This window comes from Sylvia atricapilla, chromosome 2, assembly GCF_009819655.1.
Source record: "Sylvia atricapilla isolate bSylAtr1 chromosome 2, bSylAtr1.pri, whole genome shotgun sequence".
Lineage (NCBI taxonomy): Eukaryota > Metazoa > Chordata > Aves > Passeriformes > Sylviidae > Sylvia > Sylvia atricapilla.
In genome coordinates this window covers 67,253,857-67,266,826 of record NC_089141.1, presented here as the reverse complement: position 1 = coordinate 67,266,826, position 12,970 = coordinate 67,253,857, and the positions used below count along the sequence as shown (strand labels likewise).

The 12,970-nt window shown below is 35.8% G+C and overlaps 1 protein-coding gene across 3 annotated transcripts in view; it reads left to right on the top strand.

The window, feature by feature from the left end:
• RBM26 (RNA binding motif protein 26) overlaps positions 1–12,970 on the top strand; it is a 52,247-nt gene that overhangs the window by 4,241 nt on the left and 35,036 nt on the right. For all 3 annotated transcript variants that reach the window (XM_066313429.1, XM_066313428.1, XM_066313430.1), the window contains exons 2-6: positions 7,545–7,663; positions 8,357–8,493; positions 9,376–9,464; positions 10,020–10,231; positions 12,066–12,326. In XM_066313429.1, coding sequence (XP_066169526.1) covers positions 7,545–7,663; positions 8,357–8,493; positions 9,376–9,464; positions 10,020–10,231; positions 12,066–12,326 — 818 coding nt within the window. The remainder of the gene's footprint in view (positions 1–7,544; positions 7,664–8,356; positions 8,494–9,375; positions 9,465–10,019; positions 10,232–12,065; positions 12,327–12,970) is intronic.

Genomic DNA, 12,970 nt, shown 5'->3' with positions numbered 1-12,970 from the left:
AGGCATTTGTTACCAGTCATCCTTGTTGCTTGCAGGCAGCAACAAACTAAGTTTCTAGCATTACACACTTTCTTACCATGTCCATGGCATGGTTTCTGTCAAGTGTTGGAAAATAATGTTAAACTTGGTATATAACTGTATGCCTGTCACTTCTGATTTCTATACTAACAAGGCTCTCACTGAGCCTGTCAATTGTGATGGGTCTCTTTTCTGCAAGCCCATTCCAGATGCTCTATGAGCTGTGTGTATAGTCCTTGCTGGAATATTAGGATCTGGCTTGGCAAAGTTCCAAGTACGGATATCTGTAATTTTCTTTTCTTGCATTTGTTTGAATCTCTACTTGTGAAAAAAAAATAAAAAAATTAGCTTTTTGTACTAATGCTACACTCGCAATTTCACTTTTAAGACAGTGTAATGTTCTCCCCCTTGCCCTAATTCTCTACACTGGAAGGTTTCCTTGGTTTTAATTACTTTGTGTAAAATAAATTAAATTGAAATATTTCTGTGGCCTGCTGAATTTTACTTTCAATTTGATTAAGGCTCCCATATCTAATTTTTTCCACTTCACTGTATTTACATTTTTGTGAAGGTTTGTTCCTGTATTAAATCAAACTTGAAAAAAAGATGAAATGCCTACATAATTTTTGCAGTATTTAGGCATACCTCACTGAAATGGAAAGGTATTTTGCATTGGTGGATTCTGTAAGTGAATGTGGTGTTGTAACAACTTACATCAGATGGAATAAAATGAAAATTGTTTAAAGAATATTTGGAGTATATTTATCATTGGCATATTTTATGGCAAATGATCTGTGTCCTGGTGTTATGCCCTCACTATTCTTTGTTTGTCAACTTTTTCAGCCCTTTTTGTTTTGGCTTCATAGGTTACTGACAAAAGGTAGCAAATAGAAGAGGTTTAACAGTGGTATAAGGAATATGCTAATAAGCCAGGACATTGAGAGCATAGAAATAAGTTCAAATGAAAAACCTTGTCATTGTCACATCATCCTACCCATAATACTCATTGGGCCACCATGAGATTTCTCTGATTTTCCACAAAACTTTCTAAGTTCAGAAGCAATAAGCATTTCTCTTCATTTCACTTACTTTGTTAACACTTTGCATGAAGCTGTTTGTAAGTAACTAAGATAAATCAAGCACAAATGCACATCAGTGGTATGTAATTTTTAACACTAGTTATTTTTCTACGTCTGTTATGAAACTTAATAATTTGTTCACCTGACTCACAGAGAGCTACTGTGAGAACAAGGTTCCTAGCTTAGAGTGCTGATACTGCTAAGCTTCTGTGTAAAAATATTACTTTAATATTAAAAGATTGGTATCATTAAGTATAGTTGAAATCAGAAAATAAACAGGAGAACATTACTGCTGTTACAGGAAACCTTTTTTGTTCTTACTGTGAATACCAGCAGTGGAGTGAAACCCCTTTGACTGCATTGCAAGTCACGGAGACACTGGGATGGGTTTTGCTTTCAGCATTGAATGGGTGTTTGAGAGCCAGCAAGCTGACAGCTGCTCTGCCTCATGAGAGCTGTCTTCAATCTAGGGGTAGCATTCTAGGCTGCCAATTACTGGTTGCAGCTGTATGAACATGTCAGATCTGGGTATCATAATAATTTAGAACTGATTTAATGGCATCATTAGCTTGAATAGCAGCTTTGGAGGCTGCAGCATTCCTCAATGTGTTTCTATTGCTTTAAGTACTGTTAGAGAGTTAATGAAAGTGAGTATGGTAAGAGTGGCTCTCCTCAGCCACGATAGTGTCTCAAGAGAAAAGCTAGATCTTGCTGAATGACTTTGTCATTCATTGTGCTTACTGAACACCATAGCTTTTTGAAGATTTTGGGGTTTTTTTTAGTAACAACAGAGTGGTGCCCGAATTAGGCTGGCTGCACTGCCCAGCATGCAGTGTTCATCTTTCTGCACCCACTCAGCCCTGCAAGTACAAAGCATTTCTCTCAATCTTCAAACACAGCCACGTCCACCTTGGTTAATATGAAGAACTGAACAGTATTTTAGCAATCAGTCTTCAGGCAACAAAACTAGACTCTGAAATTTAGGTTATTAACTCTCAGGATCAGAGCATGACAAATAGCAGGTACCCACATGTTATTTCCTTTACAGCAACACCATTTGTTGCCTGGAGGACTACAGACGTGCTTTTGAGGTTTCAGTGTGTTGTGGTAGTTTAAATTTGCCAAGGAACTAGTTTCAGGATTTGCAGCATCTTTTTGGTTTGTACATTGAAGAAAAAAATCCCCTTGTGTAGTTTCTTTGCATCTTAAAGAAGTAGTGTGTGCGTACAACATAAGGGCTTTTGAACATACAGCTACACCAGTTGTGTTTTTGTGAACACCTTTAATACCTATTCCACATATACTGCATTTCTCTGTTAAGACTAATGTCTGTAGTTATCTGGTGATTAAAAAACTCAAAGTGGGTTCTCAGAACATATTTTATATTAAAAAAAATAGAGTATCAGAAATGGATAGGTTGAAAAGTGTTTAATGAATTGCAAAGTATTCAAATAAGAAGAAAAGACTGGACTGAGAGATGACTCAGCCAAATTACTTTTCCTTTTTCAAATATTATCTACAACAAAAAACCAGCCAAACACCAACCCCCCCCCCCCCAACCAAAACAACCCCCCTCAAAAAAACCCCGAAAAACAAGGCTTAAATTTACCCTGAAGCTTCAGCTTTTCTGGTTTACCTTTATTTGAAATAGTAATTTCAAAAAATGGCTGCAAAACCAGGTGAGGTCAAAAACATGGGGTTTTGAACTTTCCTGTGAGCTTTGTTGAACTCTTCCTTCTGTGATTGAGCAAAATACTTGATTAGGAATTGCTTTCCTTTTTGAAGCTTCTCTCTGTTACATTGCAAGTGGAGGTATCCGTATAATTTGAAGAACATGTACCGATCTAGCAAGAGAATTCTTCCATCTATGCCTATATATTCAATACTGTTTATTAAAGCAGGATTACATGAGCAGCCACCCTTGTTTAATAGGAGTAAGCACTGTCTATTTTTTGACTTAGAGAGTACAGACTGCAGAAAAGTATTACTAGAGGTAAAAAAATGTAACGTTGCTGGGAACAATGATATATATTCAGAAATAGGTGTAAGAGAACATGCTACGGTGTTTAATGGTAGCACACACTGGGATGTACTTGCTGCAGTGGAAATGAATTCAGATTAGTTGTGCCAGCTGGTGTTTGTTTGTTAAAGAAAACATAAAAGTGAAAACAGGAGGAGAAATTGGTAATTACAGATGTGTATTAGTGCTTGCAGCACATGCCTTACAGAATGTGGAGGGGATGGAGGTCAGCAAATCAGAGTTGAGAAATGTTTTTCTCCATGCCCCGATGAATGTGACCAGTTTTCTAGTAGCCAGGTGTTACCATAAGAATGAAGTTACTATAAAGTTCTGTCACATGTGTAATGCACAGATTGTGTTTATGGTGATGACTGAGGTGCCCACTATATTCAAGTTTAGCTAAGGATTTAAACCTGTATTGAGTAACTGAAAATGTATATCATTCAGTGAGCAGTTGAATCAAAAATTTGAATTTTTTGTTAATTTTTGGAGCAACTTTTTCTATTATCTTTTAATCTGCAAGAATATAGATATGCATATATTGTATGATAAATCCTTTTTCTACACAGTATGTTTGCTGCCATCAGCATGGGTGTCTTTCCTGTTTTCTTTATTCTCACATTACTTGTTAACAAAACAAAGTCGATTATAAGAGCATAAAACGCAAGACAAAGAGGTTTAGAAAACCTGACAAAGCTAGCTCAAAATTGGTGAAAAATCCATGTATGCACCATAAAGACAGAGCAAGCATATTGCGTATTATTCTCATACAAAGGCTGCTATTCTCTGAGAAAATACTGTTAAACTAGAGAACATAAGATCTTGTTTATGAGGAGAACTCAAGGCCCCATAATCCAAACCAGCGGATTGTGACTAAACCAGTGGATGCAGAATTTATACAGAACATTTCAGAATTAAGTTTGAGTGAAACAGTGGAAAGGAATTGCTTTTTAAAAAAGCTCCCCCCCGCCAAACAAAATGATTCAAGATCATGTCTAGAACTCTTGATAGCAGTAAACAAATTTTCACACAGACTTCCTTTATTCATAGTTTGCAAACCATACATTTATTTTTCACTTAATGAGACCAGTTGGTCCTCTCTTCCACCACTTGAGGTTGTTAGCAATTTAATTTTAACATCATCTTAAAAAAAGGCATTTTACAAGAGTTTGAAAAGCAATAAAAGATCAGATTATAAACTTGTTAGATCTCCTTAAGATGCTATGTACGGTAACAGTCTTCACAGTAGTGTGGAGAAAACAGATAATTTGTGGGATTTTTTCAAGCTTTGAAGAACAGATACAGATGAGGAGACTTCTGTTTCAAGTCAGTACCTAAAAAAATGTCAGACTCTGTGTAAAGATCATTTGCAGTTTAATTTTAAAAAATTAAAAATTGAATTTAATTTAAAAGAAAGCACGTAAAATCCTACTGTTGATTTACAAAAGCATCTTCATCTCACTATACCGCAAAACTCTGTGTATTCATTAGTGCTTAATTAGTGTCAATTTGAAATAATTTGTCTGTTTAGTATTTTTTAAAAAATAGTATTTGTTAAATACTATTTAACAAATACTAAATTAATACTAATTTAAATACTAAATTAATTAGCCAAAATTGAAAGCACAATTCTTATTGTTGTAGAAATTTCCCTGTACACACTGAATAATAATGATACTAGAATTCAGTATGATTATCTTGCATTGTTCATATGTGACTGTACAGGGGGACAAATGTTGAAACGCTCTTGACTGCACAGCAGAAAGTGATCCTGTGTTTTGCAAATTAAAAGTATTTATTAAGAATGTTTTCATGAGCATATATTGGAGTTGGGTGGATGAGTTCAAGTGGGTGGAGAGGATTGCTAAGATTTCCGAAGTCATGATGGCAGGGAGGATAAAAAACATTAGCTGTTCATTATTTTTAAACATCTTCTGTTTGTTTGGGGTTTGGAGTTGTGTTTGTTGGTTTTGTGGTTTGTTTTTTTGGGGATAGTTTATGGTTTGTTTATTTTGTTACAGTCTAGGTGGCTTTCCAGAGAAGATTTTCTCGTTTTTATCCTGCTCATGAAAAGGGAATTGCTTTAAACTGAATAGGAGGTTGTTGTACAGTCAATGCTGTAGGAGCTGAAGAATTAAAACATTGTAGTAGCTAAGAGCAATAGGTTTTTACCTTCTAGACTGACTAGGGGTTTCCCCCCCAACCCCCTAAATTTTGAGTTCATGTGTCATTTAAGTAAGTTGTAGCAGATTTTGAACAATCACAGCTGTTTGTGTCATCAAATGAGAACTAAATTTGTGGAAATGGAAATTAAAAAAGAAAAACTGAGAATAAAAAAGCACCTGTCATGATTAGCACATAAATTTTCCATGGCATGATTCAGCTTGAAGCTGGGAAAGTGTGGAAAAATCTGAAGGTGCATGAAGAAACAGTAAAAGAATTTAATAGCTTTGCAAATTCAAGGATTGAGAGGTTATTTAATGCTAGTCTTAGGGCCTGCTGAAGGCAGAGAGAGCCCTCACTGCAGCCTGTGATGAATACTGTTCAACACTGGGCTTTTAGATAATCTGCTTGGCTGATGTGCTCGGGTGCTTGCAGAGTTAAAGAGTTCTGCTGCTCCCACTGTAGGAGGTTGTGTCAGGTTGTGCACTGACTTGGTGCTTGGGCAGTATTTTCTCCTGGATGAAGAATTGTTAGACTGGAATGGGGCAAACAAATGTGAAAAAATTCTGAAATATTTTCAGTCAGTGTGCAGTCTGATTTTTGATTCGCAGTATATATTTTCATTTTGTTCAATTAGTGTGCGTGGGTTCTTTTGGAATGTAGGCTGATTATTAACTCCCGTTTCCTGTATGTATAAATAATGCAGGCTAACATGGAATACAGTGGTACGTCCACTAGCAGTCCCAGTTGCTTTTTCAGCATGAAACTCTACTAATGCCTGTTTTCTAAAGGATGCTGGAGTGTGTTTGAAGCTCTGACCTTTAACTTCAGGGCTCTGTGTGCTGGGCCCAGGGTATCCTTAAGTGATGCTGACAGATCAGCTTCCTTTGCTTAGTGGATATGTTTGCATGTTGCTTGCTAGCAGGAGGTAAGTTTCTCTGCTGAGAGGAATTAGGTGGTGTGATCTGTTTAGGGATTTGGGTTGTTTTGCTCAGTGTCCAAAATAATGTCATTTCAATGATCAACATTTAGATTAATAATTGAGCTTCAGCATTTGTATCTTACTCATTGTGGAGGGGATTTCAAACTTCATATTCCTTTATTATGACTGTTGGACCTCTATGGTAGAGTGGTATTTGTGCAATGTTCATATTCAGTGCAATTCCCTGGCTGCAGTTTTATTTTTTATTGGTTATTTTTGCTAGAAAACATGTTCAGTTGGGATGCATTGATGCAGTTCTTTTCTTCTTGTCATTCTTTAAAACATCAGTACAAACTTAGATAACTGCCCAAATCAGCTGTCTGTATCACATGACCAGTATGCATCCATTGAATCCTGTGTTAATTTGTGGGGCCTGAAGTCTTCCTTTGGTATATGCTAAATAAGGAGATTAAGTTGTTTAACACCAGTGTCTCACCATTTTATTAGTTACTCTTTATAAAACATGAATAGTTTTGTGCAGTAGTCTCACTTGCTTTGGCAGGCTTTACACCACCACAAAGTTTATTGTAAATTCCTAATTGTGAAACCTGGAAAAAGAAACCTGCCAGTTATATTAAATAGTGTTATATTGAATATGTGCCATTTTTCATTTTAAGTTCTTTGTTGATGTGCATAGGAACATCAGCTTCTACATTGAGGCACTCTGTATATAATTGTAATTCCCCTCCATTTTCAGCGTACCTGTTATAGAAGTGTCTCTTAAAATACATTAATTTAGGCTTTTGAAACCAAGTTTGAAACTGAAAAAATCAGTTTCAGTTTTCATGATGTTCATATATAAGTAGTAATAAGAATGTTGAAAAGTGGTTTTAGGGGAATACTCAAGGGTCAGTCTTTTAGGTAGCATAGATCACTTCTACTGTATCACTGTATTCATTTGTAATTGGATAGACTGACTTTTCCCAGGTAACAGTTACTCAGTGTTACATTCAGAATTACTGATTCTGTGTTTGGGAGTTAGGGAAGTATTTATTGCCTTTGTTAGGCAGTTGAGGCTGTTTCTTATGGAATAGTTTGTTCTAGTTTGCATTGATCTTCTGTGTGCAGTATTGTCAGGAAATATTCTGTGCAATTGTTTGCTTGAAAAGGAAAGTGATACATAGAAATGTTACTGTATCTGGACTGTTTTGACTGCGTATTTTTCAATTGCTTTGGTAGGAAATATATTTGCTCTATATATATGTTGGTCATACCAGTTTCAGACATTAATTTCTGTGATTAAATTGCCTTTTATTTTTTTTCCTAACTAATTTATTTGCAGATGTGATGCAGATCCATCTGCCCTAGCTAAATATGTTCTGGCTTTGGTAAAGAAGGATAAAAGTGAAAAGGAACTGAAGGCATTGTGTGTTGATCAGCTGGATGTATTTCTTCAGAAAGGTATGGGCTTTGCCATAAAATTGAGTGAAAATTCTGTCTTGTTCAATTTATTCAGGCAATCATTTACCATGGAATTGGGCTTTGATCTCTTTATTGGCTTTGTTACTTTGTAGAATATAATTCAGTTTTCATAAAGTAATTTTAAAAAGCCCAGCTGTATAGGTTAGCATACCTATATTTGGTATATGTTTTGTTAGTACTCACAGAGGCCCAGAATCATAGAATGGTTTGGGTTGAAAGGGACCATAAAGATTCTCTGATTCCAGCCCCCTGTCCTGGGCAGGGACACCTCACACTGGACCAGGTTTACCAGGGCCTTGTCTGACTTGGTCTTGAATGCTTCCAGGGCTGGGTCATCCACAACTTCCTGGGCAAGTATTGAATCTCCATGTAAATGTACCAGAAATATTTTTCCAGATTCTTTATTAAGAGACATTAAGTCTTTCAAGAATTGAAAACTTTTGTGAAATGTTGTTCATTATTGACATGTTTTTTGACTCTGTAAATGTATTTTTAAAATATAAATTAGGAACACAGTATTTAAAGAAAATAATCTATTGTTTTAACTTTTTGCTGAATGCTGGTTTTAGTTGCTTGTCCGGTTTTTTTTTTAGTTTATTTATTTTTTAATTTTTAAAGCAAGTGTTAACCATGGTTTTGTATAATGGATATTCATATACTCTTTACTTTTAGAAACTCAGATATTTGTGGAAAAACTGTTTGATGCTGTGAATACAAAAAGCTACCTACCTCCACCAGAACAGCCATCATCAGGAAGCCTGAAAGTAGAATTTTTTCAGCACCAAGAAAAAGAGACAAAAAAAGAAGAGGTGGGCTTTGACTTTAGTTTACATGTACATTTTTTTCCTCATTCATGTAATTTGCTTCTGTATTTAACTTCATAGTGTTTATTAGTAACAGTTATTAGGAATTTATTAGATTTTATATCAATAATAATATTTATTAATAATATTGCTAGTAATTACATGACAACATTAAAATAAGTCAGTAGATTTGTACTTGGCATGTTGAGCCCTGTTGCACGATTTTTCTAACACAAGTGGGTGTTTCAAAGGTACACCAAAATGGATTTGCCGAGGCAAAGGTAAATGCAGTCATTGAGTAGTGTAGGAGCTGCATTAGTTCTCTGGTCAAAATTGCTGTTGTCGTTGTGCTGCACTTCAATTCTCCATAAATCCAGGCTGCCATTCTAAATGGCAATTTTCATTCCTTCAGCTGCTTGATCCAGATAACATCCTTTTGTCACAAGTGTTTTATGTTGTTCATTGAGCCAGGAGAGTAAGTTTGTGCTTTTCAATAGCAGCCTAGGTTTGCCTGTGTGACAGTGTTTTAAGTGTGAACTGAGCTAGATAACCTGCTGATGAAAAAAAGACTTTGGTATTGGTTGTTGAATATCCATGCCTTCTCAAACCTTCCCAAAGCCTGAAGACGGCTTTTTGTCTACCTGCAGCAAAAGCAGCTGTGTTTTCAGTGCATCACTATAAAGATTGATTATTTTATTTTTTATCAAACAGGGTTTTGAATATTACTGGAAATAGAAATGAATATGTTATGAAGATTCTTTAAGTATGTTAGAGACTGAAATATTTCATTTAGTGTTACTGCTAATTGCTCAGTTTTTATTTGGTTGTGCAGAAGTCAGCGTTTTAGTGTACTCATGTTTTGATCTAACATATATTCTTTGAATTCAGATAGTTAAAGAGGAAGAGCGAGAGAAAAAGTTCTCTAGAAGACTAAATCACAGCCCTCCTCAGTCAAGTTCTCGCTACAGAGACACCAGGTAAAAAACTTTCCTTACCCCCTTGTATTATATCAGTAATCAGATGGATTTGGATTTTTTACTGAATTAAATACTTTGTTTCTGTGTTGTCATCTAAAAAGCCTAAAAAGAAGACTTCTGTTGCTTTTATGCATATGTAGTTAAGTGGCGAGGTTGTGTCAGTGTAACCTGTCTCTCGAGTTGTGCACAGCTATCATCCTTGGAGTTTTAGGAGTAATTCTGGTGTTAGATTTCTGGTTTATATTGCAGTATTTATTTTGCTTGATATGGGGTTTGAATTTTGATTTAGAAGAGTTCCCTTCAATAAGTCTTGGGAAATATGCAGTATTGGGCAGAAACAGAAATTTATATGTGTTTTAAAGTCTTAGATATGGTATAAATAAAATGAATAAGTGAAATTAATTTTAAAATACTTCTGAGAAGAAAGAGTAGCTATAAACTGCATACAATTTGTAGCTCTTCTGTAGTTTGCCATTTCTTAAAGTTTTTGTGTAGTTAAGATTTCAAATTACGGCTTCATAATTCTTGAAATTACCCTCTAATATTTCATTTTAGGAGTCGCGATGAAAGGAAAAAAGATGAACGTTCTCGGAAGAGGGATTATGACCGAAATCCTCCCCGAAGAGATTCCTATAGGGATCGATACAACAGAAGGAGGGGGAGGAGTCGGAGCTACAGCAGGAGTCGAAGTAGGAGTTGGAGCAAAGAGAGGTTGCGGGACCGTGATCGAGACCGGAGCAGAAGCCGGAGCAGAACGCGAAGCAGAGGTACCAACAGTTGGTCTCTAAAATACGGTGAATGTTTTCTACAAAATCTAGAAACTAAACTTGAAAATTGTGTTAAAAATGTACTAGAGTTTCCTCTGTTGTTCTTGTTCTTTTGTTCAAATTTAGCTTTGTTTTCTGTGGAAATGAGGCTTCTGTGATTGTGTTCTAAGTGCTTGGTTTGTCTCTTACCCTCTGTTCTTCTTTAATATCTTTGTAGTGAGGTGACTATGCTGGCCGCTTTTAAGCATTGTTGCCAGAGAGGCAGAAAAATACAAGTTAGTTGCATTACATGAAGTTTTAGGAAACTTAGAATCTGGTTTAGGGAGATACGGAAATTAATACTCATCTACAAAGGTGGAACTAGCAGAAATTGCCTGTTTGACAGTAAATGACTCGTCAAGCAGGGCAGTACAGCTCAGTTATTTTGGTCTTGTCCCCTCTTTAGTGTTACAGGTGAAGGGCTGAAATTATTACAGTAAATACTTGCATTTGTGCACATATCTGTAGGACTTAAGGCTTCAGTACAGTAGTTTGTAGAATTAAACGTCTTTAAAAAGAGGGTTGCTTTTTCAGCTGGAAGGAGTGCTTTTCCCCTCAATAGATTTTAATGGTAAATTGGAAAAGAGCAATGAAAATAATTTTATGTCTTTCTCCTGTCTTAAACAATGGATGGGTAAAGACACTCTGGTAGAACTCTCCTTTGTATTATTTATCTTGGTGTAAAACAGGCCTTGATTACCCTTAGAACCAGTAATGCAGATTTCTGAAAATACGAGAGCAGTTATTTTCCAAACAACTTGCTAATAAGCAAATTAAATAACGTGCAGCAGTTTAACTAAAAGATTACAACATGATTAATCAAGTCTTAATTTAAGGATTATTTACATAAACTGAGATGTCAGTACCATATAGGCAATATTTTATAGTGAAAACTTTGTTTCTTTTTCTTAGAACATGAGGAAATGCCTGTTTTACCCACACTGATGAGCCATCTTTAAGCTATTTCATAATGTTCTTTTAATGTGGAATTGTTTAAGTCCATTGACTTACGTCATGACATAACTGTTCTGTCTTAATTGGGATGCTTACTGTTTATTTGGTGGTAATACTAGAAAAGAAAGAGAATAGTTTGTATGTATTCAGAAAAGAAGGTCATTTTACTTGCTGTATCTGCCCAGGAGTGTTCCACACCTGTCAGGCATTATTATTTCACCTATTATGGCAAAGCTTTGCATGCAATAAATACATGCATTCCAGTGGAGCAGCAAATGATGATCAAAAAAATGAAGATTCAACAGTAACGTTGTCTTGAAACATTTATAACTTTTATAGTATTTGGAAGCAATGGTTACCATTTCCTTGCCATTGCTTCCCTTATTAAAAAAAAAAATTTCCATCTGAAGTTCTTACAGTATGTTCATCACTAAAAAAGATACCTTCACTGCCTGAAGTTAAATAGGATATCTGCTCTACAAAATAGCCCAGGGTCTGACTATGTACTTCACAGATTATTTTTTTTTTCTGGTTAAACCTTTGGAATGTAGAATCATGGAATAGTTGAGGTTAGAGGAGACCTCTGAAGGTGGTGTAGTCTAACACCCTTTATCAAAGCAAATAAACTAGAGCAGATTGCTTAGGACCAGCTGGGTTATAAATAATTCCAGGGGTGGAGACTCCACAGGTACTTTGGGCAACCTGTAAAACATTTCAATTACTGTGTATGTATATTGAGTTGATGTGGAGTAAAGATAGTTAGAGAGTAGTGACTGCTTCTGATGAAAAGGTGGGTAAGGAGTCATCCAGTATAATTTTTATTTTTATTTTTTTGTTACAGAAAGGGATTTGGGAAAACCAAAATATGACATGGATAGAACAGATCCATTAGAGAACAATTATACTCCAGTTTCTTCTGTGACAAATATTTCATCTGGCCACTACCCTGTCCCTACACTGAGCAGTACTATTACTGTTATTGCTCCTGCTCATCATGGAAATAACACTACTGAAAGTTGGTCAGAGTTCCATGAAGAGCAGCTGGACCACAACTCCTATGGAAGACCTCCGCTGCCAAAGAAACGCTGTAGAGATTATGATGGTAAGTACACTGCAATTTTTTAATTGCTTCCTGCAGCTATGATTGTTCCCTTTCTGAAAAGATTGAGGTAATTCACCCTTCTTTTTCTGACCTTCTCTAGAGGAGTGGGATTTTTCTATTGCACAATTCTTGAATGCAAATTTTGTGGCAGTTCTTACTGACTTCATACAGCTTGCTCTTTTAGTGTTTGTGTATTTTTTAACTTGCTAGGACTATTTTCTATAAATGAAAAATAGTATATTAAAAAGGTTTAAAAAAATTCCAGTTTTACCCAGGTTTTCTATGTTATGTCATGTTCCAGCCAAATAGTGTATTTGATGGTTTTGACAATGGTTAGCACCTTACTGATCTCATCGTATTTCATTCTATCCTGTCAAAGAGACAATTTTTAATTACAGAGGTCTAGACCTGAAACTTCCCAAGCTCATGTTAGACCATCATTTCTTTCTGCGTAGCTGTTTCTTAGAAACTGGCTAGGTTTTCACTTATCTCTGTCTTAAGCTTTCATTGTAAATGTCTTGTACCAAAATATGCACAAGAGGCTGCTGCAGCTGGCAGCACCTTAACTAAATTCAGCCTGTCAATCTGTGAGCTCAGGAGAGTTGAAAGCTCCCTTAAAGTTGCTTCTGAGGAGTTTTGTTGTT